The sequence below is a fragment of the Talpa occidentalis genome, unplaced genomic scaffold (genome assembly GCF_014898055.3).
Source record: "Talpa occidentalis isolate TD23 unplaced genomic scaffold, MPIMG_talOcc4v2.1 talOcc4.17, whole genome shotgun sequence".
Taxonomy (NCBI): domain Eukaryota; kingdom Metazoa; phylum Chordata; class Mammalia; order Eulipotyphla; family Talpidae; genus Talpa; species Talpa occidentalis.
Window position 1 is genome coordinate 49,719,868 of NW_023601754.1, and position 25,283 is coordinate 49,745,150.

At 58.2% G+C, this 25,283-nt stretch overlaps 2 protein-coding genes across 2 annotated transcripts; both read left to right on the forward strand.

Annotated features, from left to right (window-relative positions):
• Positions 1-842: 842 nt before the first annotated feature.
• LOC119249745 (leukocyte immunoglobulin-like receptor subfamily A member 6) lies at positions 843-14,307 on the forward strand. Its single transcript, XM_037517206.2, has 10 exons — positions 843-1,594; positions 5,525-5,668; positions 7,434-7,542; positions 10,262-10,458; positions 10,651-10,686; positions 10,841-11,173; positions 11,313-11,612; positions 11,816-12,097; positions 12,371-12,670; positions 13,808-14,307. The coding sequence occupies exons 4-10, from the start codon at positions 10,410-10,412 to the stop codon at positions 13,993-13,995; spliced, it is 1,488 nt and encodes a 495-aa protein (XP_037373103.1). The 5' UTR covers positions 843-1,594; positions 5,525-5,668; positions 7,434-7,542; positions 10,262-10,409; the 3' UTR covers positions 13,996-14,307.
• A 2,700-nt stretch (positions 14,308-17,007) lies between these two features.
• On the forward strand, positions 17,008-25,036 carry LOC119249741 (leukocyte immunoglobulin-like receptor subfamily A member 6). The gene is given in 7 exon segments (XM_054697387.1): positions 17,008-17,127; positions 17,269-17,304; positions 17,531-17,818; positions 17,962-18,264; positions 22,886-23,167; positions 23,444-23,743; positions 24,894-25,036. Coding segments are annotated over 7 exon segments (1,386 nt in total). The 5' UTR covers positions 17,008-17,093.
• The last annotated feature ends 247 nt before the right edge of the window (positions 25,037-25,283 follow it).

A 25,283-nucleotide genomic window follows, 5' to 3' on the forward strand; every position in this document is an offset into this window, starting at 1 on the left:
GGAAAGCTCCTTCCTCAGGGGCCCACCACCATCTGTTGCCTCCGCGCCCCCAGGCTGCGGTGGCGCCTCCCAGCGGCTGCTCCGCGTCTCCCTTATGATCAGGGATCCCGGGCCGGTGTTCGCAGGCGGGGCCGTGAGGGTCTCCTGAGGAAATGTCATTGAGCGTCAGGCGGGGCCATGGAGAGACACTGGGAGGAGGCGCGGGGCTGGAGCCGCGTGGGGGGCTCTCCTGGTCCCGGTGGTGGGGGGTTCAGTAAAAGTCAAAAGCTTCAGGCCGGTAGCCCTCCCATGGCGCATGCGCACTCTGACAAACGGCGTGACGTGGTGGCGTGGCGCGGCGTGGCGTGGCGCGGGGCATGACGTGGCGTGGCGCGACGGGCGTGGCGCGGCGGGCGTGCGCGCGGGGTGCCGAGGTCGGAGCGGGCGGGGTGGACGCGGTGCTGTGACGCCCAGCGGAGAGCGCGAGGACGCCGCCCGCTGCCAGGCCCGGTGAGGGACCCAGCGGGTAGGACGGGGTGGCGCCGCAGCGGGGCACCCGCGGCCCTGGCCCTGCCCCCCGGGGGGTGATGGGGCCTGTTTTGATTCTGAGTCTCTCGGCCGTCTCTGGGCTGCCTCTGGGGTCTTGACGGTGGTGCCCGCCGGGAGGGCTCAGACCTGGGGCCGCTTTCTGGCCTCAGCGCCGCGTCAGGCTGAGCCTGGCATCCACTGCGACATGTGGAGTGTTGCTGGGAAACTGTTCCTTGAAACCCCCTCCCTCTCTCTGAACTCCACCTCCATTAAAAATCTTTCACATGAAAGAAATAGAAGAAAAATGTCTACCAAGGCATCTGCCCATTTTTTTACGTTTTAAAATTTATTAATTTATATTTATTTTTTATTCCTATCTTTTACATCACTGTGCAGTCCCCATAAAATTCCCACCACCACTCCACCCACGAACCATCACCATAGGCCCTTGTGCCCTTCTCCCCCCCGCCCTGACACGTTTCCTTCTTTCCATCAGAGAATGTCTCCTACCCACAGGTGCCTGCTGGTTTTGTTGTTCGATTATTGTTGTTATTTTTTCTTGATCCCTTCATTGGTTCCATACATTCCTCCCATAAGTGAAACCATTTGGTATTTTTCCTTTTCCTTCTGGCTTATTTCGCTGAGCATGATCCCTTCCAGCTCCATCCATGTTGCTGCAAATGGCCTGAGTTTATCTTTTTGGTGGCTGAGTAATATTCCATGGTGTATATGTGCCACCTCCTCTTGATCCAGGAATCTATTTTTGGGCATTTGGGTTGATTCCATAGCTTAGCTGTTGTAAGTAGTGCTACAATAAACACAGGGGTGCAGGTGTCCTTTTGAATTAAGGTTTTTGTGTCCTTTGGGTAGATTCCATCTGCCTGTTTCGACTGCGGTTTATATTTGGGATTAACCCCTGATACATGTGCTGGCAACTATCATCCACCATTCCGCAGGCTCTTGTTTGCTTCTGTGATTTTCTTTTAGATTCACAAATTTCTGGTTTACTTCATCCCGCTGGTTTCTCTGCTACCATCTCCCTTGCTGCTGGGCTGTGTCCCTGGGGCCTGCTCTGGCTGATGTCCTGGTGGGTGTCCCTATGTTTTCTTTTGTTTCATGGCATTGGTGCTTATATCTTTAATCCATTTTGAATTAATTATTGTATGTGGAGTTAATCTTATATTTTTGTTCATCAAACAAACCCACACTTGATCATAGGTGGGTGATTCAAGAGACAAAAATCAGCTTTGATGAAATAACATTGATAAATGGGAAAATAACCTGATCATGAATTTGCTCAATTCACACAGTGAGTTGTTGTAGACAAACATTGAATTAAACAGCAATTTTCTTAAACTTCTCAGTTTCTAGCCCACTTCCCATCCCTTAAGTTTTAGGACACAGTCCCAGGAAGGGAGGGGAGCCAGCTCCAGGGGCCTGGAGTGACTCACCAGGAAGGTGGGGGTGGAGGCTGCTGCAAGAAAAAGAGAGAAGTGGTGAGGGACTGTGAACAGAGAAGCCACACTCAGGCAGGAGCGGCCCGGTCTCCCCTGTGTCCCTGAGTGTCCCACTGGGTGGGAAGGAACAACCCACCAGTGTCCCCACCCGTGTGTCTGTCCATCCTGCCGGCATCCTGGGCCCTCCATCCCCACAGCCAGGTCACAGAGAAGACGCCATGACCCCCAGCCTAATAGCCCTGCTCTGCCTGGGTGAGGTGTGAGGAGGGAGGGGCGCCCTGGTCTGGAGGGACCCCATGGCCAGGCCTGGTCAGGGGACCCAGGACTCGGGAGACTCCGGGAGGAGGCTCTGTGAGGACTCGGCCAGGCCTCTCACTGGCCTCTCTTCCAGAGCTGATTGTGGGCCTTGGGACCCCGAAGCAGGCAGGTGAGTCTGTGCCCAGGTGTCCCGGGTCCCGACTCCGCACTGGGGAGGGCCCCCCCCCTGGGCAGCTGGGGTGGAGACAGCAGCTCTGGGTGATGGAGGGGACATCTGGGAAGGTCTGGGCTGGGGCTGGATCTAGTGTGGGGACGCCTGAGACCAGCCTCTGATTCCTTCCAGTGGCCCTGCCCAAACCCACCCTCTAGGCTGAGCCAGGCTCTGTGATCCTCTGGGGGAATCCAGTGACCATCTGGTGTCAGGGGGCCCCAGGGGCCCAGGAGTTCCGTCTTGCTAAATAAGGAAGCTCAGCACCCTGGGAGAGAAAGATGACACTGGAGCCCAGGGACAAGGTTCAGTTCTTTATCTGACGCATGACAGGGGACTATGCAGGGAGATATCTCTGTGACTATGGCACCCCTACTGGCTGATCAGAGCGCAATGACCCCCTGGAGCTGGTGGTGCTGACAGGTGAGAGCACACTTGGGGTACAGCCTCAGGCTGTGCCCTCAGGGAGGGGGGTCTGCTCTCAGGATATCTCCCCTCTCACAGCCCAGCGCTGGAGGATGTGGTGGGAGTGTCCCCATTTAACACAGACTCCCCCCCTCTCCTAGGATCTTATTCCAAACCCAGCCTCTCAGCCCTGCCAAGCCCTGTGGTGACCTCAGGAGGGAACGTGACCCTCCAGTGTGGCTCAGGCCGCGGATTTGACAGGTTCCGTCTGACTGAGGAAGGAGAACCCAATTCCTCCTGGACCCTGAACTTACAGTGACTCCCCAGTGGCAGGTTCAGGCCCTGTTTCATGTGGGCCCCGTGACCCCCAGTCACAGATGGCTGTTCAGGTGCTATGGCTACAACAGGAGCACCCCGCAGGTTGGTCACTCCCCAGTGAGCCCCTTGAGCTCCTGGTCTCAGGTGAGGGTCCCCATCTTGGCCCCATCTAAGGACTGTAACAGTTGGGTCATTGTTCTCAGAGAATCTCATGAGAGGGTGGGGTGAGGCAGGGGCTCCTGGGCCAGAGAGACAGGCTATGAGTGACAGTGACTCTGGGGTCAGGGTGGAGAAGGTGTGTGTGGAGGACCCACCCTGCACCCCTGGTCTCTCTGTGGTGGTGTGCGATGTCCTCCCCTCACTACGCAGGTTCCCGGTCTGCACAGGCTTTTATAGGGGAGCCCCGGGTATGATGGACAGGAGGTGGGGTTCAGGGTCCCCAGGGAGGGAGAGAGACAGGGGACAGGGAGGAGGGGAGACAAGATTGAACTGTAACTTCATTTCTGGATTTTCCACCAATTTATTTTTCTTTAATGCTGTGTCACGACGACAGTGTGAAAATTCATACGTTCTTTTGTGTGATTTTATGAAAACCCTTTATGATCAGCCCAAAGTATTTTCAGGCCACTATACTGAAAATATTTTTTCTATATGTACCACGATCACTTGTCACTTCAGTTCGTTACTCCGAGACATCAGGGTTTTATTACATAAAATATATTTTAAATTATATTAGGCGTTTCTCACTTAGTAAAAATATTTGCATAATGTACACAATTATTTTATTTTTCCACTAGTTTTGAACTATGGTGAGATGATTTCAATTCCGGTTATGTCAAACATTTGTAGATTATTTATATATTTATATTTTCTGAAATATGCATAAGCTTATTGAAAACATTGTACACTGAATCTGTGATGACAGACCTTAATTTTAAAGTTATTTTGTGGAAACTGTTCAAAATCGGGTCACAAGAAAGCGTTTCTTGTGTTCACCCAGTTTTGTAACAACACTGATCCGTGTCCTTCGGGGTGTGAACAGACGCTGGGTTCCGGGCTCTGTTCGTTTGCTGTGGATGGGCAGAGGATGTGTGAAGGCAAAAGTCAAATTATTAGTCTTTTCTCCTGACCACGTAGAGGGCTTCCAGAGGCGGATGAGAGAGAAACAGAGAGACACAGAGAGAATGATGAGGAGACGAGGGAAGAGGAGGAGCAGGTGATTCTCCCCGGTCTGTCCTGTCCCCCTGGTCTCTCTCAAAGGCAGAAGCCCCAGAGAGTCAGCCCCCCTCTCCCCTGCACCCCACATCTCACAAAGGTGGCTCTTTCCTTGGTGAAGAGCTGCCAAGACCTTCCAGGGACCTGCCCGTCCCGCAGCCTGAGCCTCGCCCGTCTGGTCCCGGCTCCTCTCGGCTCCTCTGTCCAGGAATCGGCTCCGTCCCGTCTCCCTCGGGACCGTCACTGGGACCCCCTCAGAGGCCCGCGTAGACGGGCCACACAGACCCGACGCTGAGGCGGCAGACACGCAGCCTCATGTCCCTCTGCGTGTCCCCGCCGGTCAGGACAGACGCGTTGCTCGTGGGCTGCGGCTGCGAGTGTCCGCCCGGGAGGGAGAGTCAGGGCCAGGACGCGCGGACCAGGGTTGCCAGGGCAGAGGAGTCTGCAGCCCCGCAGGGAGGGGCTGGTCGGATGGAGAAGGACCCTCCCCACGTTCACCCCGTGTCCTGACGGGAGGTGCCCTGGTCCCCTGTGTGACCTGCGTGTCTCTCTCCCCCAGGCCCAGCCCCGCGCCCCCAGGACTACACGCTGGGGAACCTCCTCCGCCTGGGCGTGGCCGCCTTCCTCCTGCTGGCCCTGGGGGTCCTGCTCTTGGAGGCTCTTCACAGCCACAGGAGGACCCGAGACGCGGCGGGAGGGGGGCCCGGGAGGGGACAAGGCCCCGGCCAGAGCCCATGAGCCTGGAGGTGACTGTGCCCGAGGCCAGAAGCTGGTCTGGGCAGCGCGGGGACTGTCTGCGGGTCCCTGGGAGGTGGAGGGTCCTTGCTGTGAGCAGGTGAAGGTCTGGACCCTCCTGTCATTAAACGCGGGACTCCCCTCCCCACCACGCTGCGTCAGCTCCATGGCTCCCCTCCTGTCCTTTCTGTGAATCGGCCTCGTCCCACCCGGAAGGCTGGGGCCACGCCCCACACACAGTCGGGCTCAGTGCGCCTTCCTGGGACTCAGTTTCTCCCTCTCTAGTCACCACATGCCAGCTCAACCACGAGATCTGGTTTAGTCCATCATCAAACTGGCATCACAAAGATCCATCCCGAGGAGCTAAATCTAGACGGTGCCTGAGCCCATCTGACCCCCACAACCTCCCCTTTATTATCAGGCTCCCCCTGTAGGTTTGGGACTCAAGACCCTTTATCTGAGGTGACAGCTCCGGGCAGACGCCCCTGGAGACCCCTGTGAACACGAAGTTTTGAAGATTTACGAGTCTCTGTGGTGCCTCCTCTCCCTTCACGCCAACATCAAGGTGCCCCGGGGCGATGGGGGGTTGGGGGGTGCGACGGGGCCACCAGGCCGATCGGGGAAGTTTGCAGAATTGAGGTCACAATTGCAAGCTGAGGACACCTGAGGTGCCACACCCAGGCCCCGCCTCCTTGTTCCTTACCCTCAGGATTATTCCTGCTTCATGTCACAGGGTCACTGATGTCACGTTCTACCTCTAGCTGGTCCAGACTGAGGCAAAGAGATAACGAGAGTGATTGCCCCTGGGGCTGGAGGCTGACCGGGTGCACTGGGCCCCCCTTGCTAAAGTGCAGATGCGCGCTGTGGTCTCCAGGGAGGCCTCAGAGACGTGCACGAATGGACCAGCTCCAGCCACAAGGACACTGAGAGTGATAGTATCAGCCAATTTTAATTAAAACACTGCCCACAGTATTAATCAACATAGAAGATGGAAGTATCAAATAGAAGATAGAAATGTGGTGTTCTGTGAAGAAATTCAACAATTCTGTGTCGGTGAAAATAAACAAAAATTGCAAATGGCCAAACCTGATGGATGGGTGAAGTGTGAGAACATTGAGAGAACTCTGTGTTTACGATTATTCCGCTTCCTGAAGTTGCAAAGAAGACACCATGAATAATTTAGGAGTGTGTGTATTCTTAAGTGAAACCCTACAAATAAGGGAAGATAATTCTACAAGATAGAACAGTAACTGGCAGGGTACACCCCCTAGATGGGTCATCATTTGGGGAAAGTGAGCAGTGCTGTTGAGCGCGTGGAGGAATCTGAACCCACGCGCTGGGCTGGGGTGATGTGAAACGGGTCGGCTGCTGTGGACTGCGGCTTGGCCCTTCCTGAAAAGTCAAGGCCAGAACCACCGTGTGACCTAGAAATTTTCCTTTTAGGTGTAAGTTTCAGTTGTGCAAGATTAGCAAGTTCTCGAAATTAGCAGTACAAGCCCACGCCTGTAGTCCACAGGATGTTACTGCAGGAGCATTTGTACCACGGTAGATCCCACATCATGTGTCTCCACCACAAGGAGAAGACTTGCACTTAGCAAAGTACCCTCCAGGTCCATCCATGTTGGTGCAATTTGCAGGATTTTGTTGTTGTTGCAGCTGAGTAGTATCGCACCGCGTGCACCTACGACACCTTCTCGCTCAGCCTCCCCTTGAATGCAGTCAGGCTGTTGCCGTATCTTAGCTCTTGCAGGAGGTGCTGCAGTGAACACATTTTTGCAGAGCATTTTTATGTCTTTGGGTAAAAACCTATCCGAGAGGTAGCGGATCCTACGATACTTCTACTCTTCAGGGTTTTTTTTAATATATGTTTTACATCAGTCCTCATTTTTGTACAGTGCATGCTTTCTCCTCCCAGGTGTAGCCCCTGTGAAAAACCCACCCCCCGTTCACCCGGGTCCCATCACCATAGTCCCTTGTGCTCTTCTGTTTTGATCCTTCTTCCTTCTCCCCCGTGCAGAGTGTCTCTGATTTATAGTTGCCTGTTGATTTTGATTTTTAAAGTATTATAATTACTTTCTTGTTCTTGATCCCTTATGTGGTTCCTCTACATTCCTCCTATACGTGAAACCATCTGATATTTTTCTTTTTCTTTCTGGCTTATGTCACTGAGCATGATCCCTTCCCGCTCCATCCATGTTGCTGTGACTGGCATGCCCCAGAATAGGTGACTGGATCAAGAAGATGTGGTCTGCATACACAATGGACTATGACTCAGCAATCAACAAAGACATGCTCTTACATGTTCTGAGGACCCTCCATACTCTTCCCAGCAGTGACGGTGCCAGTCTGCCATCCCTACCAGCAATGTTTAGGTTTCCCGCTTGTGCCTGCGGGGATAACGTGCTGCGATTTCCTTGTGCATTTCCCTGATAATCGAGGGTGAGTGTGTTTCCATGTGTTCTTTGCTGAAGTGTGTATTCGAGAGTCTGCCCTTTTTTTTTTTTAAGATTTATTTATTTGTGTGTACGAGAGCTGGGGTACAGGCCAGAGGTGTGGGGGAGGGTGAGAGAATTCACCAGAGAGAGCAGGGAACAGAACAGGCAGCCTGACCCAAGTACACTGCTGAGGGGAGCAGTGGGCGAGTCAGAAGAGGTCTGCTGTGCCATGTGGGTAGCTCCCTGGCCAGGGATTGAACTCGTGCTGCAGAGGCTGCAGACAACTTCATAGGTTGCATCTTAACCCCTTACACCACCAGGGAGGCCCCACTCTGCCTATTTTTAATCTGTTTTTTGTGACTGGCGGATGTTGAGCTATTAGTTCTTTATAATTTTAAATATTAAATCCTTCTCAGAAGTGATTGGCAAACACCTGCCTCTACCAGGCTGCCTTTATGATGGGAGGGTGGAAAATTGGCTGTGGGTGAAGGTCGCTGTGGAGTGTGTATGGGTGTCCCATCACATGCATCACATGTTGTCAGTGACGTCACTGGAATCACATTTTATCCAGAAGAGAAAAAAAATCAGAAATGAAATTACAAATAATCCAGCCCCTCTGCCAACGCGTTCATAGCACGACTCGTCACGACAGTGACGGCAGCTCCAGGCCCTCAGATGGCGAGAAGGGATGCAAGGAAACGCACCAAACCAGCAACTGTCCCCAGATAGCACTTGTGCCCAAGGTGCGAACGAAACACTCACAGCAGACGAAGGGTCGAAGGGGCAGAGGCAGGAGCATGCGAAGAGGCAGAGCTTTGGGCGATGAGGTGGACAGAGGGGCTGAGACTCCGGGAAGTCAGGGAGGAAGTGGGTGGAGGAGCTCTGCGCACCAGGTCGGGAATGGGGGGTGGCTGCCCTGTGGTCAGTACCAGATTACAACATCCCCCAGTTTTCTGCTCCCCTTGGTCTTCTTCCTGTGAGGGCCCTGCTGGCACCCCAATTCAGCAAGGCTCCTGGAAGAGCCCCCAGCCCCTCCCCCTCCTAGCTCACATGCCAGGAACACCCACCCACCTGCCCTCCTTCCAGGCCTGGCCCATCCACAGCCACAGCTGGGGTTCAGGCACCCCCACCTCAGCCTCCACCTGGGCCTCCTGCTGCAGGGCCCACTTCTTCTTGAGGTGCTTTGTCTTGTCGGCAGCAAATTTATCTACTGCCGGTGATCCCTGCACAAGCCCTCACAGGCCTCCTCCTTCTCCAGTAAGATCCAAGAATCTCATGTGATGTTGCTTGTGGCTGATGGTCCAGCTGAGTGAGTCAGAACAGCCCCAGGAAAGCAGCTCCTCGAACAACCCACACTGACCCCAGGACACCCCACCCCCACATCCTGCCATCACCCCAATTGGGCATCTAGGGGCTGCTCTCTGAGTATTTCACCACCGCAGTGACTTTCCAAACCACACAGACCATGAAAACGAGACTCTTCTTGCCTTCCCCCCCACACAGCTTGAAGGGTTTGAGGTGTAGGATTCGTATAGAGGATACGTGAAAATTCTCATGAACCATCTATGATCGCTCGTGATTAGGGGTTGGAGTAATGTTGGGATTCTATCACTCTGTCATCCCCACGACATCCGACGTCCATTCTCTTCACGGGAGGCCTTCTCCACCAGCCATCAGCTCGCTAGCACCGCAACTTAAGATGACCTGTTACCTGAAAGACACCATCCAGGTGTGCTCCCAGGGAGGCCAGCCCTGTGAGAGCAGGCCCAGCCACCTGATGGCCCAGTTCTTAGGATGCTCCGCTTCTTGGCAGAGGATGCTGTCCCCCCCCACACCTGCGCCGACCCTGTCTGCCCCTGGTCTCCCCTTCTCTTGAAGGTCCTGCACCCCGTGACTCAGATGCTGGATGTCCAGGTATTACTCATGCTCACTGCCCTCGCTTTTCCTGCCAATTTCTAAAACTGTTGCCAGTTATCAACCATACGCGCATGTTTCTGTCGTCACAACCACAGTGGTGAGTCTAGGGAAGGGGCCGCCAGCCTCCCCAGGGACTCTCTGAACACGTCACTGCTCAGGGACGTTGGAAGTCTGGGGAAGGAATCAAAGACGAAAACTTGCATCTAGAGAAGCTCAGGAGAGGAAGAGCTTTCCAACTCCACGCAGCGTCTATAAAGGCTGAAGGAGGCCAGGGCACTCGCCACTGTACTCACAGGGTGGCGGCCTCTGAAAATATACTTAAAAAATGGTAAGAAACACATGCAATTTGCAGCAACATGGATGGCGCTGGAAGGGATCATGCTCAGCGAAATAAGCCAGAAAGAAAAAGAAAAATACCGGATGGTCTCACTCATAGCAGGAATCTAGAAAACCTAAATAAGGGACCAGGAAAATGAATAACTATAAGAAAGTGAAAATCAAAATGAACAAAATACTATGAACCAGAGACACTCTATGGGGGTGGGAGGCGGGAGGGGGAGGCATTGGGGTCAAAATAAGGGGGTTGCAATTGTATGGGGAATATAAAAATAAAATTTATTTAAAAAAATTGGTAAGCAATGGGCAGAAGGAAATTAGAACTGAAAGTGATTTGTCTTCAGGCCCCGCCCAGTGTCCTTGGCCTCCTTTGGGTCTGGGTTGCCTGCTGGGCCTGGGTTTGCCAAAAAGGGGAAGGAGAGCCTGTCGGGCCTGGGGAGACTCACAGATCCCCGGTGGCCTGTCCTCAGGAAAAGAAGAGAGAGACCCTGCAGAGGGTTGCTCCCTGCCTGTGAGGGCCCAGGAGAGGAACCCTGCCTGTCATTCGGATGGAGAAGTAGTCAAGACCCCTGATCTGTCTGCCCTGCTGGGCTCACATCGTCTGCACCGCTGAGGGCCATGGGAGGCAGCACCCCAACCCCCACCCTCATGGCCCTTCTCTGCCTGGGTGAGCTTCAGAGAATGAGGAGGGTTGGGTCCCCTCTCCCAGGTCTGAGACCCCAGGACTCGGGGGCTTCGTGGGGGCAGCACGCTGGGGAGGGGAGATGTGCTCAGCCCTGGATCTGAGCAGGCCTCAGGGCCCAGCCAGGCCTGGAGTTCCCCAGTTGGGGGGGATACATCTCACAGGCCTCTCTTCCAGGGCTGTGTCGGGGCCCACGGGACCAGGTCCAGGCAGGTGAGTGCTCCCCACACCTCCTGCCTCAGCCCAGGGCCCCCGGACAGTGGGGGGAGCACAGCGGTGTGGGTGATGGGACCTGCCTGGAGGGGCTGAGTGACGGCTGGGGAAACTGAGGGAGAGGCAGCCCGACACTCACCTGACTCCTTTGCAGGGACCCTCCCCAAACCCGCCATCTGGGCCGACCCAGGCCCCGTGGTCCCCGTGGGGAGCCCTGTGACCCTCTGGTGTCAGGGGTCTCAGCAGGCGCAGGTCTACCATCTGTACAAAGAGAGGGTCTCTGGAGCCGTGGAGACGGAGCGCCCACACAGCTCCAGCGACAGGGTCGGCTTCCACAGGGAACACACAAGTGCGCACGATGCGGGACGATACCAGTGCGCCTATAACAGCTCCAGCGCCGCCTCCGAAAACAGCACCAGCGCCTCCTCCGAAAACAGCACCAGCGCCTTCTCCGAGAGGAGTGACCCCCTCGCCCTGGTGGTGACTGGTAAGTGGGGAACTGGGTCCCCTCCCACTGGGGCTCCCCCTCACGGGCAGAGGGAGGAAGAGCGGGCTCAGGAGACCTCACTGTCCTCACTGGGTATTGGGGTGATGGTCCCCCTCGAACACACTCTCTCCTCCCTCAGGAGCGGGGACCCCACCCTCCCTCTCAGCCCAGCCCAGCCCTGTGGTGGCCGCAGGAGGGAACGTGACCCTCGCCTGCAGCTCACAGAACGTATCGGGCACTTTCCATCTGCTGAAGGAGGGAGACTCAGACCCGCCCCGACAAAGAAACTCAAGTTTTCTCCAGGGGAGACACCAGGCCCTCTTCCCCGTGGGCCCCTCGAGCCCCTCCCACGGGGGCACCTACATATGTTACCATAATTCCTACCTCTACCCCCTCATGTGGTCCGCGCCCAGCGCCCCTCTGCGTCTCCAGGTCACAGGTGAGGCTGCACCTCGTCACGTCCCTCCAGGCCCAGGGACTGGCTAAGCCCGTGTCCAGGGGAGCCGGGGGTGACGTGGGCCAGTGACGTGGACTCCTGGGTCCAGATCACAGCACAGGGGCGTGGGAGGGACGGTGAGAACTCACCGCTGCCCAGTGGACAATGCGGGGTGCCCCTCGGTGCCACTGTCCCCGTGTCCCCAGGAGCGTACAGGGAGCCCTCCCTGTCGGCGCAGCCGGGCCCCCTGGTGCCGTCTGGACACAGCCTGACCCTGCGGTGCGGCTCGGAGGCCAGCTTTGGCAGGTTCGCTCTGACCAAGGATGAGGGGCACATGGGCCCCCAGCGTCTGGACGGGCAGCACAGCCCCGACTTCCCCCTGGGCCCTGTCGCCCGCACCCACGGGGGCCAGTACAGGTGCTACGGGGGACACAACCTCTCCCACATGTGGTCGGCCCCCAGCGCCCCCCTGAACATCCTGATCGCAGGTGAGGAGCCGCCGTGGGTCCCGATGGGCTGTTGAGGGCCCGGGCCCAGGTCACCTTGGGGGTGATGTGTCCAGGGGGAGGGTCCTGGCAGAGGCCGAGATGGACAGTGGTCGAGGGAGAGCGAGCGAGAAATGGGGGTGAGGGGCACAGACATAGAGAGACCCACACAGGAGTGGAGGACCGGGCGTCCCAGAGGCCCTGGAGGACAAGGGCCCTCGGCGCAGGGTCAGGGGTGTGGGGTTGGGGGGTCTCTAACACCAAACCTCCCCCCAGGAATGGACACGAAACCCTCCCTCTCAGCCCAGCCTGGGCCCACCGTGTCCCCGGGGGAGGACGTGACCCTGCAGTGTCGCTCTGACGCCCGCTCGGACACCTTCTACCTCTCCAAGGAGGGGTCGCCTGCGTCCCCCCAGCGCCTGCGTCTGCAGGACACAGCTGCCCCCTCTCAGGCCCTCTTCACCTTCAGGGCTGTGACCTCAGCCCACGGGGGCACCTACAGGTGCTACAGCTCACACAGCGCCTCCCCCTTCCTGCTGTCACACCCCAGTGACCCCCTGCGGCTCCAGGTCTCAGGTGAGGAGCCCCCACCCCATGTCCGTGGAGGGTCCAGACCCGCAGTCTCAGCCTTTTCCAGTAGCCTCTGGAGCTTTGGAAGGAGACGCATCTGGGAGGGGAACCCCGGGTCATGGAGCCACAGAGAGTGGGAAAGACAGTGACTCTCACCCCCTCCTGCCTTACACCCCTCCCACGAGGGGCTGGAATTTGCAGGGGGAGAGGACGAGGGAGAGGAGCAGCCACAGAGGAGGGAGTAGAGGCAGGAGACTCAGAGCCCCGCCCTGTCCTGTCCCTGTCCAGCGTCGTTAGTTTGAAGCCCCGCAGCCTCGGGACAAACTCACGCTGTGGGCAGCAGAGGCCTCTCGGCACAAGGAGACAGGATGAGTGACCCTATCCTGGGCGGGGTCCCAGCTTCTCCTGTTCACATTCCCTCTCACAGAAGGGTGTTCCCACACAGGCTGGGCATGGAGGTGGCACTTTATGGAGGGTGTGACTCATCATTACTGGGGTCACGGTGCCTGCTGGGCGCTGTGGAGGACCCGACAACAGCCCAGCTGACATGGGACAGCGCAGGTGTGTCAGCGCTATTTGGTGCTGAGCCTGGAGCCCCGGCCCCATGACGTGTGGATCGACCCACGTGGGAGCAGGAGGGGCTCACTCAGGTCAGGGGCTGTGGTCGCCCCAGGAGGCATGAGCGGAGCAGGAATTGGCTGAACCTTCTGGCACTGAGCTCGTTGTTAAAACTTATCCATATCGGGAATCATTGTCCTCTCATCCAAGTCAAGTGCATCCTGGATGTCTAGACTCAGTAAGCTCTGAATTTCCAAGTCTGTGACTTCCTGTGAAAGTAGGTCCAGAAGTTCCATCCGGGGTCTTCGGTTCACTGCAGGCACGTCCGGTTTCTAGGAACAGTGGTTGTCATTGTCAGGGGGAGGAGCAAGCAGGGCTCCCCCTGGATTTCCATGTGACCAGTTGCAGCCAGATCAGCTCCCCCTCCAGCCATCCTCCATGAGTCCTGCTCGGGGTCAGGACCCACCTCAGTGTTCCCTGGTGTTTCCCGCTATTCCTGTTGCCAGTTACCAGCTTGTCAGATTTGTCAGGCAGACACCGGGGTGTGGTGTGTTGTGTTCTGACCTCGTGTGTCTTTCTCCCCAGGCCCAGCCCGGCCCCCCGGGGACTACACTATGGGGAACCTCATCCGCCTGGGCGTGGCCGCCTTCCTCCTGCTGGTCCTGGGGGTCCTGCTCTTGGAGGCTCTTCACAGCCACAGGAGGGCCCGAGATGTGGCAGGAGGTGGGCCCAGAGGACCCACAGGCGGACCCATGAATTTTTATGACCTTTGAACGACTAAATGAACTGCACTGAAAATTGAAATCATCAAACAAAATCAACTCTAGTCCAGCGTATTTCTCTATTCGGTTATTCAAAGCAGTATGGAAGATAAACCCGAACCTTTTTAAAAGAATTAGCCCACTTCTTTAAGCTTTGTGCTTAGATTTTGTACAGGTCTATGTGCTGGACTCTGTACAAGTTCGGTTACTCCATGAAAGGTCTGTCTGCTTTTCCCCGTCACCCAGCGGCCCTTTGCAGAGGCAAACACCACGGTGGCTTCTTATTCTCCTCACAGAAAGAGGATCACAGGGCCGAGGCATCGAGGATCCAGGAGGACATTCCTGAGGACCCTCTCCCTCCCCTGGTTTTCACACACGTGCTGTCCTACTAGACACTTCACTATTTTGACCTCATGAGATAGTTTATAGCAGCGTCTGAAGGGGAGCTTGTGTTTCTCTCCATCCAGTCACGCTGTCAACACACTGTAGTTTATCTGACCACACTGTCCTCTGTGGCCAACGTGCTACAGCTCATTATGATGACTTTGGGGGTGCATCTACTCTTCCCCCTGTGCACACATCCCTCTCTCCCCCACCAACCACCTGAGCCAGTGCCCGCCCACGCCTCCACCCCTTCTTCCTCCCACTGTCCCTCGGGAACCAGCACATTTTTTTCACTTTGGACAAGATTTTTTTTTTTTTTGCTGTCATTTGAGAGTGTGCGTTTTGTCTCTTTGCTTGTTTTGTCATTCTGTTTCGCAGTTCGGGTAGATCTCCCGTATGACTTTCCCATCTGACTTACTCACTTAGTGCAGCGCTGCCAGCTCCATCCGTTCTGTTCCTAAAGGCGCTGCTTCATCTGCTTAATAGCTGCGTCATATGCCGCTGAGCACTTCCCCGCCACGTCTGTAGCCATCAGGCTGTTGGCGGGCGTCACGGTGGGTCACGCCTTGGCCTTTCCAGCAGCTGCTCTGGACTTCAGAGTGCGTGAGCCTGTTTGTAGCGGTTTTTCTTTTTGGCAAATGATGGAATTTCCATTTTTACTTCCTTAAGAACTTTCCATCTGGTTCCCATGGAGGTGGCAGCTCTTGCATCCCCGTCTTCCGTCTCTGACTGTGTCTCTCCCTCAGCTCTCGGGGCTGTCCCTGGGGTCTTTACTGTGGTTCCCGCCAGGAGGGGCCTCAGACCTGGGTCAAGCTTTCTGGCCTCAGCACCACACTTCGGGCTGAGCCTGGCATTCACTGCCATATTTGGAGTTCTATTAGAAACTATTATTTGAATCTTTCTCTCTCTCTCCCCCCCCCACTCCAATTCCATTTAAAATCCTTCACACTAAAGAAATAAATGAAAATTGCCTATCTAGGCATCTGCCCATTTTGGATTGGGGTGTATATTAGGGATTAGCCCATATGTGCTGGGATCTATCGTCCACCATTCTGCAGGCTCCTCTTTATCTCCGTGATTCTCTTTGAGGTTCAGAAAGTTTCTGGTTTACTTCATCCTGCTGGTTTATCTGCTCCCCTTGCCCTTGCTGCTGGGCTGTGTCCCTGGGGCCGGCTCTGGGCTGTCCTGGAGGGTGTCGCCATGTTTACTTTGAAGTGTTTTATGGTTTCGGTTCTTACATCTTTAATCCACTTTGAATATATTATTGTGTGTGGATTCATCTTACAGATGTTTTTCTTCGTCAAACAAACCCACACTTGGTCATAGGCCAGTAAGAAAACTTAAAGGTGACCAAGAGACAAAAATTAGCTTCCAATCTAGCAAATAAACAATGAGGTAACATTGACAAATGGGAAAGAAATCTGACCATGAATGTGCTCACTTCACTCGGTGAGTGGGTTGTAGACAAACAATGATTTAAAGGACAATTTCCCTAAACTGCTCAGGTTCTAACCCACTGGCTGTCCCATAAATTTTAGGCCAAAGTCCCAGGAAGGGAGGGGCGTCAGCCCCAGGGGGCAGGAGTGACTTCCCCAGGATGGTGAGGGTGGAGCTGCTGCAAGAAAAAGAAGCCATGAGGGACTGTGAACAGAGAAGCCACACTCAGGCAGGAGAGGCCCAGTGTCCCCTGTGTCCCTGAGTGTCCCCCTGGGCAGTCATCCGTGACCTGGCCTGACACTCAGGTGCATGGTAACAAGGGCCTCATGACCTCAGCTCTGCAGGCAGCAGGGTCCCTCCCTGAGCAACTCCAGGGACTGGGGACCCTGTCCAGAGTGAGACCACAGGTTGTGCTGATGGACGGGTAGAGGGTGAAGACACCCAGGGGGAGGCTCTGAGGGAGGACGTGTCCTGGGTCTCCCTTCCCAGGAAGGGCCATCTCAGGAGACACCAGTTCTATTTGCTGTTCCCATGAACCAGAGCTGGGCCCTGAGGACAGTTCTGTGACAGGGGGGTCCCCAGGAAAGGGGGAGGTTCCAGGTTTTCTGCCCCACCCAAGGGAGGGTGGAGCTGAGCAGGGAGAGAAGAAGCTGCAGAGGAGACTGAGGAAGGAAGGAAGCAGGATGGAGCCAGAAGGAGACCTGGAGGAGGCGCATGGAGCCTAGAGACACATGAAGAAACTGCGCTTGTCTTTTGGTCGTGGACTGGGTGACACAGATGTGGGTGAGACCCGTGGGGAGGTGACAATGGCAGCTTTTATCTTGATTTTGCTCTTTTCCTTCTGGGCTTGTCTGGTTGTTTCTGACCCTTTTCTGTGGGTCCCCACTGGAAGATGCTTTAGACTGTGGCAGGCTTTGGGGCCTTGCTCTGGGCCAATGCCATCTGAATGGAGTTTTATCCACGAGGGGACGGGCAACTTTGGGTGCTTGATTTAGAAACTAGATTCTTTGCCTTTCCTGTCTTGTTTCCTAATTGTATGGAAGTTCCTTCCCATTAAAGTCTCATATGCTTTGTGTTGATGCGGCGGAGGGCAGAACCCATTTAGAATAGGCAGGTTTGCAGGGTTTGGGCTGCCCCTCTCCCTGCCCTGTAACTGTTCCTCTTCCTGTGGGAGATGACTTGACAACCCGTGACAGGAAGGACCAGTGTTCGGTGTCCCCACTCTGTGTGTCCCTCCTGCCGGCACCCTGGACCCTCCATCCCCACAGCCAGCTCACAGAGAGGACGCCATGACCCCCAGCCTCACGGCCCTGCTCTGCCTGGGTGAGTGTGAAGAGGGAGGGCGCCCTGGTCTGGAGGGACCCCATGGCAGGCCTGGTCTGTCAGGGGACCCAGGACTCGGGAGGCTCCGGGAGGAGGCTCTGTCAGGACTCGGGGCAGGCCTCTCACTGGACTCTCTTCCAGGGCTGAGTGTGGGCCCCGGGACCCCAGAGCAGGCAGGTGAGTCTGTGCTCAGGTGTCCCGGGTCCTGCCTCCTCACTGGGGAGGGGCCACCCCTGGGCAGCTGGGGGTGGAGACAGCAGTTCTGGGGTGATGGAGGGGACATCTAGGGTGATGGGTGGAGAACAGCAGGTCTAGGGTGATGGAGGGGATGTCTGGGAGGTTCTGGGCTGGGGCCTGGGAACTGGGGTGGGGATGCCCGTGACCAGCCTCTGATTCCTTCCAGGGGCCCTGCCCAAACCCACCCTCTGGGCTGAGCCAGGCTCTCTGATCCCCTGGGGGGAACCTGTGACCATCTGGTGTCAGGGGACCCTGGGGGCCCAGGAGTTCCGTCTGTATAAGGAGGGAAGCTCTGTGCCCTGGGACAGAGGGACCCCACTGATGCCCGGGGACAAGGCCCCGTTCCGCATCCCACACCTGACAGTGGACTATGCAGGGTGATATCACTGTGATTATGGCAGCCCCGCTGGCTGGTCAGAGCACAGTGACCCCCTGAAGCTGGTGATGGTGACAGGTGAGAACACACTCAGGGGTCCAGCCTCAGTCTCTGCTCTCAGGGAGGGGGCCTACTGTCGGGGTGTCTCTCCCCTCACAGCCCAGCCCTGGGGGATGTGGTGGGAGTGTCCCCATTTAATACATTGTCTCCTCCTCTGCTAGGATCTTACCACAAACCCAGCCTCTCAGCCCTGCCGAGCCCCATGGTGACCTCAGGAGGGAACGTGACCCTCCAGTGTGGCTCATGGCAGGGATTTGACAGGTTCCATCTGACTGAGGAAGGAGAACACAATTTCTCCTGGACCCTGGACTCACAGCGACTCCCCAATGGGCAGTTCCAGGCCCTGTTTCCTGTGGGCCCTGTGACCCCCAATCACAGGTGGCTGCTCAGGTGCTATGGCTACTACAACAGCACCGCCCAGGTGTGGTCACTCCCTAGTGAGCCCCTGGAGCTCCTGGTCTCAGGTGAGGCTCTCCCCTGTCCTCCCTGCAGGGCACTCAGGTCCTGTCCTCGGGACTTTGAGACACTAATACCAGAGGCCCCGGGGGCTCCACAGAGGTGGGCGTAGCCCAGGAGAGGGTGGCAGATACGGGACAAGGGAAGAGGAGGAGCAGGTGATTCTCCGCGGTCTGTCCTGTGCCCCCTGGTCTCTTTCAAAGGTAGAAGCCCTAGATATTCAGCCCCACCCTCCCCACATTCACCCCGTGTCCTGACGGGAGGTCCCCTGGTCCCCTGTGTGACCTGCATGTGTTTCTCCCCCAGGCCCAGCCCTGCGCCCCCAGGACTACACGCTGGGGAACCTCATCCGCCTGGGCATGGCCGCCTTCCTCCTGCTGGCCCTGGGGGTCCTGCTCTTGGAGGCTCTTCACAGCCACAGGAGGACCCGAGACGCGGCGGGAGGGGGGCCCGGGAGGGGACAAGGCCCCGGCCAGAGCCCATGAGCCTGGAGGTGACTGTGCTGGAGGCCAGAAGCTGGTCTGGGCAGCGCGGGGACTGTCTGTGGGTCCCTGGGAGGTGGAGGGACCTTGCTGTGAGCAGGTGAAGGTCTGGACCCTCCTGTCATTAAACGTGGGACTCCCCTCCCCACCACGCTGCATCAGCTCCATGGCTCCCCTCCTGTCCCGTTCTGTGAATCGGCCTCATCCCACCCGGAAGGCTGGGGCCATGCCCCACACACTGTCGGGCTCAGTGCGCCTTCCTGGGACTCAGTTTCTCCCTCTCTAGTCACCCCACGCCGTGATGCCGTAGTGGAGTCTCCAGCTCCTCAGCTCTGACCCCAAAGCCCGCTGAGAGTCCCTTGGGGCGGCCGAGGACAGCGGGCCTGGGCGCTACTGAGTCACCAAGTGCCCTGCTGCTGGGCCCGGGGCAGAGGGCTCTGTGACCTTGAGGTGGCCAAGCTCAACCCCTGCTCACACCTGCCAAGAGAGAGGATGGAGGTGCAGCAGGTCCCGGGTGATTTCGATGTCTCCCACGAACTCAGGGTGGTGTGAACGGAGCCCAACGGGCTACCTCGGCTATGAATGTGTTCGCCGTCAAAGAAGAAAAGAAAAGCAAATATGGGCGAGGCTGAGGGGAAGGGTGAGCCCACCTGGAAATGGAGCCGCGGTGGGGTGAGCTCAGGTCCCTCCAGATTTCCATGCATCAGGTGACCCGAGACTCTCGCTTCCCGGGCAGGCTCGGTGACGCCGTGTTTTTCGTCTCTAGCGCGCTGCGTGCCGCTCCCTGCCGCTCCGAGCCGGGGGAGAGCCCCGAGCAGCCACACACGTTTCCAGCAGACGTCGCCTCGTGGACGACTCCCGCTGCCGTAAGGCCAAGAGAAAGGAATCGCAAAGAAAAAGAAGAGCAAAGAAAAATGCAAAAAGTCATTTTTCTTTTCTAAATAAGTTATACTTTAAATTTGTGTTTATTTATTTGTGAGCTCCGCTTCATTGCCTAAAGACAGTCCGGCGCCCCTTCAGAGTCCGTCCCGGCAGACAGGAGGACGGGCCCGGGCGCCGGAAGGGGCGACGGCAAACACCCGAAGGAGGCCCCGTGACTGCCCAGCGACTGCGTCGGCCACGCTGGGACACCCTCCGCGCACCCCAGAGGGTCGGGTCGGGGAGAGGCGGGCGGATGCGACGAGGCAGAGCCCTGGACGATGTGACGGACAGAGGTGCTGAGACTCCGGGAAGTCAGGGAGGACGGGGGTGGAGAAGCTCCGCGCGCCAGGCCGGGAGGGACGGCTGCTCTGTGGTCAGCACCAGCTTCCAACATCCGCAACCCCCTTTTCTCATCCAGTCTCCTCCTGTGAGGGCCCCCTTGGCACCCCAGGTCGGCAAGGCCCCGGGAAGAGCCCCATCCCTGCCCCCTCCCAGCTCACATGCCAGGAGCACCCACCTGCCCGCCCTCCTTCCAGGCCTGGCCCACCCCGCAGCCACAGCTGGGGTTCAGGCACCCCCACCTCAGTCTTGTTGTTTCCTAAGACAGGGCCGCGTTCACTGATGAAGGATTTTCCTCTCATGATTTCAGCCTTGTCTGCTGTGGGTCTCCCCTCAGAGCCTTCCTGTGGGCCCCACCGCCCCTAAATACACACAGAGTCTCCACTGCTCTTGCGCGGGTCCAATGCCCAGGTCGAGCCCAAGTCCCTGACCAAGCACGGACGGCCCCCCACACCCCACACTCACCCCAGCCTCCACCTCAGGCACGCCCTGAGCCACGACCACACTGCGGGTCCTCAGGCCGCTCCTCACTGACCCAGGCCCGTCGGCCCCTTGGCCAGCAGCCGTGACGATGACGGCGAGTCCCCGCCCCGGTGTCCCGCGGGCCTGCTGCCCGGGGCAGGGATTCTGCAGGGGCTGCAGGAGGAGCCCACCGCTGCCGGCGCAGGGGCCGTTGGGTCTGTCCCTGGTACTGTCCACAGGTGTCTCCTGCTGTGCGCAGGGCCCGGCCTCAGCAGTAGCTCAGACTCGTCGCTGAAGACGTCTGCGTCTGGAGGGGCGCGTCTGACAAGGTGTGCAGGCCGCTGACGCCAGGCCCAGGCCCTGTGCTGCAGTTCTTAGGGTCCCCAGGTTCCCTGCAGAGGACACCACGCCCCCACGCCTGTCTCCCCTCTAATCCTGGTCTCCCCTTCTCAGAAGGTCCCCACGCCGCCACTGGGGGGAGACGCACTTCCCACCGAGTCTCACCGTCGCGTTCTTCCATTGCCTGTGGAGCCGTAGAGTGCGGGCAGAGGGTCCCCTGCACAGACATTCTCACCACACTTGCCACCCGCAGCTGAGGCGTCCAGGGCAGGGCCCGCAGCTACACCCCGGGTCTCCATCGGGACGCGCCAACATGGGGCGATCGCCTGGAGGGAAGACGTGCCCACAAGGGGCAGGACGGAAAGTGAGGCAGCACTCGCGGGGTTCTGCAAGGCAGAGTCAGACGGAGCTGAGATGGTCTCGGGTCAACGCTGCCGCCCGCTCGCCTCCGCCCTGGCCAGGGCCCTCCCAGGACAGCCTGTCAGAGGCGGGGCGTGTGGGGTCTGCTGGACCCACAACTCTCTGGGAGGCCCAGAGCTCCCGTCTCCCCGTGCCCCTCAGGAAAATCAGTGGGAGGCCCCTCAAGGACTGTTCCCCTTCCTGTGAGACCGCAGATGAGGAACCCCCGCCTTGTCACATGACATAGAACTGGTCACACCTTCTGGGGGTGCCTGTCCTGCCAGGATCTGTCTGCCCTGCCGGGCTCTGTGGACTCTCATCGTCTACACCACTGGGGGCCATGGGAGGCAGCACCCCCACCCCGATCCTCACAGCCCTTCTCTTCCTGGGTGAGCTTCAGGGGAAAACAGGGGGTGAGTCTGACCTGAGAGACACCAGGATTCAGGGGCTCTGTGAGGGCAGCTCTCTGGGGAGGGAGGATGTGCTCAGCCCCTGATCTGAGCAGCCCTCAGGGCCCAACCAGGAGCTCCCCATGGGGGGATGCATCTCACAGGCCTCTCTTCCAGGGCTGTGTCGGGGCCCACGGGACCAGGTCCAGGCAGGTGAGTGCTCCCCACACCTCCTGCCTCAGCCCAGGGCCCCCGGACAGTGGGGGGAGCACAGTGGTGTGGGCGATGGGACCTGCCTGGAGGGGCTGAGTGACGGCTGGGGAAACTGAGGGAGAGGCAGCCCGACACTCACCGGACTCCTTTGCAGGGACCCTCCCCAAACCCGCCATCTGGGCCGACCCAGGCCCCGTGGTCCCCGTGGGGAGCCCTGTGACCCTCTGGTGTCAGGGGTCTCAGCAGGCGCAGGTCTACTGTCTGCACAGAGAGGGGGGCTCTCGAATCGAGATTAAGACACCTCAGAACTTCAGGAACAGGGTCAGTTTCCTCATCGAATCTATGGATGCCGGCTGGGAGGGATCGTACTGGTGTCATTATCGAAGCCGCCATGGCAGGTCAAAGCGGAGCAATTACCTGGTCCTGAAAGTGACAGGTAAGAAGGAGCCGGGTGTCTTCCCTTCTCGGGCCCCTTCACCAGCAGAAGGGAAGGAGTGTGGGCTCAGGGGACCTCCCCCCTCATGTCTATACCCGAGACATCGGGGTGCTGGGCCCCTTTCCACAGCTTCCTCCTTCTTCCTCAGGAGCGTACCCTGTACCCTCCCTCTCAGCCCAGCCCAGCCCTGTGGTGGCCGCAGGAGGGAACGTGACCCTCGCCTGCAGCTCACAGGGCACATCACAGGGCACATCCGGCACTTTCTATCTGCTGAAGGAGGGAGGCGCTGACCTGCCCCAACCCAAGAGCGGGTCTTGGTACCTTCAGGGGAGACACCAGGCCCTCTTCCCCTTGGGCCCCTCGAGCCCTTCCCATGCGGGCACCTACAGATGTTACCATAATTCCATGTCCTACCCCGGCCTGTGGTCCGCGCCCAGCGCCCCTCTGCATCTCCAGGTCACAGGTGAGGCTGCACCCCAGGGACTGGCTAAGCCCGTGTCCAGGGGAGCCGGGGGTGACGTGGGGCCCAGTGACGTGGACTCCTGGGTCCAGATCACAGCGCAGGGGTGTGGGAGGGACGGTGAGAACTCACCGCTGCCCAATAGGCAATGTGGGGTGACCCTCGGTGCCACTGTCCCCATGTCCCCAGGAGCATATGGGGAGCCCTCCCTGTCGGCGCAGCCGGGCCCCCTGGTGCTGTCTGGACACAACCTGACCCTGCGGTGCGGCTCGGGGGCCGGCTTTGGCAGGTTCGCTCTGACCAAGGACGAGGGGCACATGGGCCCCCAGCGTCTGGACGGGCAGCACAGCCCCGACTTCCCCCTGGGCCCTGTCGCCCGCACCCACGGGGGCCAGTACAGGTGCTACAGGGGACACAACCTCTCCCACGCGTGGTCGGCCCCCAGCGCCCCCCTGGACATCCTGATCGCAGGTGAGGAGCCGCCCTGGGTCCTGATGGGCTGTTGAGGCCCCGGGCCCAGGTCACCTTGGGGGTGGCGTGTCCAGGGGGAGGGTCCTGGCAGAGGCCGAGATGGACAATGGTCGAGGGAGCGCGAGCGAGAAAGGGGGTGAGGGGCACAGACATAGAGAGACCCACACAGGAGTGGAGGACCAGGCGTCCCAGAGGCCCCGGAGCAGGACAGGGGCCCTCGGCGCAGGGTCAGGGGTGTGGGGTTGGGGGGGTCTCTAATGCCAAACCTCCCCCCAGGAATGGACACGAAACCCTCCCTCTCAGCCCAGCCCGGGCCCACCGTGTCCCCGGGGGAGGACGTGACCCTGCAGTGTCGCTCTGACGCCCGCTCGGACACCTTCTACCTCTCCAAGGAGGGGTCGCCTGCGTCCCCCCAGCGCCTGCGTCTGCAGGACACAGCTGCCCCCTCTCAGGCCCTCTTCACCTTCAGGGCTGTGACCTCAGCCCACGGGGGCACCTACAGGTGCTACAGCTCACACAGCGCCTCCCCCTTCCTGCTGTCACACCCCAGTGACCCCCTGCGGCTCCAGGTCTCAGGTGAGGAGGCCCCACCCCATGTCCATGGAGGGTCCAGGCCTTCAGCCTCATCCTTTTCCAGTAGTTTCTAGAGCGTCGGAAGGAAGACACATCCAGGGGGGGATCCACAGGTTATGGGGCCACAGAGGGTGGGAAAGACAGTGACTCTAACCCCCTCCTGCCTTCCTGCCCACCCCCGCCCCCCGCGCCCAAGGTCACAGCCATGACTGGCGTGGGCAGGGGGAGAGGAGCAGCCGTAGAGGAGGGAGATGGAGGCAGGAGACTGGAGCCTCGCCCTGTCCTGTCCCTGTCCAGCGTCATTTGTCTGCAGCCCTGCACCCTCGGGACACTCAGGCTGCGGGCAGCAGAGGCCTCTTGGCAGGAGGAGACATGTGCCTCCATCCTCGGCTGGATCCCAGCTTCTCCTTGTTCAGGTTCCCTCTCACAGAAGGGTGTTCCCACCAGACTGGGCATGGAGGTGGCACTTTAGGGAGGGTGTGACTCAGCCTTGTTGGGGTCACGGTGCCTGCTGGGGGCTGTGGAGGACCCGACAACAGCCCAGCTGACATGGGACAGTGCAGGCGTCTCAGCGCTATTTGGTGCTGAGCCCGGGGTCCTGGTCCTTTGCATGTGTGGATCAGCCCACGCGGGAGCAGGAGGGGCTCACTCAGGTCAGGGGCTGTGGTCGCCCCAGGAGGCATGAGCGGAGCGGAATTGGCTGAACCTTCTGGCACTGAGCTCGTTGTTAAAACTTATCCATATCGGGAATCATTGTCCTCTCATCCAAGTCCAGTGCATCCTGGATGTCTAGACTCAGTAAGCTCTGAATTTCCAAGTCAGTGACTTCCTGTGAAAGTAGGTCCAGAAGTTCCATCCGGGGTCTTCGGTTCACTGCAGTCACGTCCGGTTTCTAGGAACAGCGGTTGTCATTGTCAGGGGGAGGAGCAAGCAGGGCTCCCCCTGGATTTCCATGTGACCAGTTGCAGCCAGATCAGCTCCCCCTCCAGCCATCCTCCATGAGTCCTGCTCGGGGTCAGGACCCACCTCAGTGTCACCTGGTATTTCCCGCTATTCCTGTTGCCAGTTACCAGCTTGTCAGATTTGTCAGGCAGACACGGGGGTGTGGTGTGTTGTGCTCTGACCTCTGTGTGTCTTTCTCCCCCAGGCCCAGCCCGGCCCCCCGGGGACTACACGCTGGGGAACCTCCTCCGCCTGGGCGTGGCCGCCTTCCTCCTGCTGGTCCTGGGGGTCCTGCTCTTGGAGGCTCTTCACAGCCACAGGAGGGCCCAGAGGCGGACCCATGAATCTTTATGACCTTTGGGTGGGTCCATGCCTTGGTCATTCCGGACAGTGCGGCTCTGGACTTAGGAGTGTGTGAGTCTTTTTGTAGCACCATTTTCTAATTATTTATTAATTAATTTATAGGGCAAATAGCTAAGAGAGGAATGCTAGATGATATGGAATTTCCATTTTTATTTCCTGAAGAACTCTCCCTGCGGTGATCGTGGCCGCGGCAGCGCTCGCATCCTGGCCATAGCAGGTGAAAACTTCTTCCTCAAGT

Excerpts from the sequence above, each read along its gene's own strand:
- LOC119249745 (XM_037517206.2), top strand. The coding sequence starts at position 10,410 with ATGGGAGGCAGCACCCCAACCCCCACCCTCATGGCCCTTCTCTGCCTG. Across the intron at positions 10,687-10,840 it reads ACGGGACCAGGTCCAGGCAG|GGACCCTCCCCAAACCCGCC; the intron begins GTGAGTGCTCCC and ends ACTCCTTTGCAG. Across the intron at positions 11,174-11,312 it reads CCTCGCCCTGGTGGTGACTG|GAGCGGGGACCCCACCCTCC; the intron begins GTAAGTGGGGAA and ends CTCCTCCCTCAG.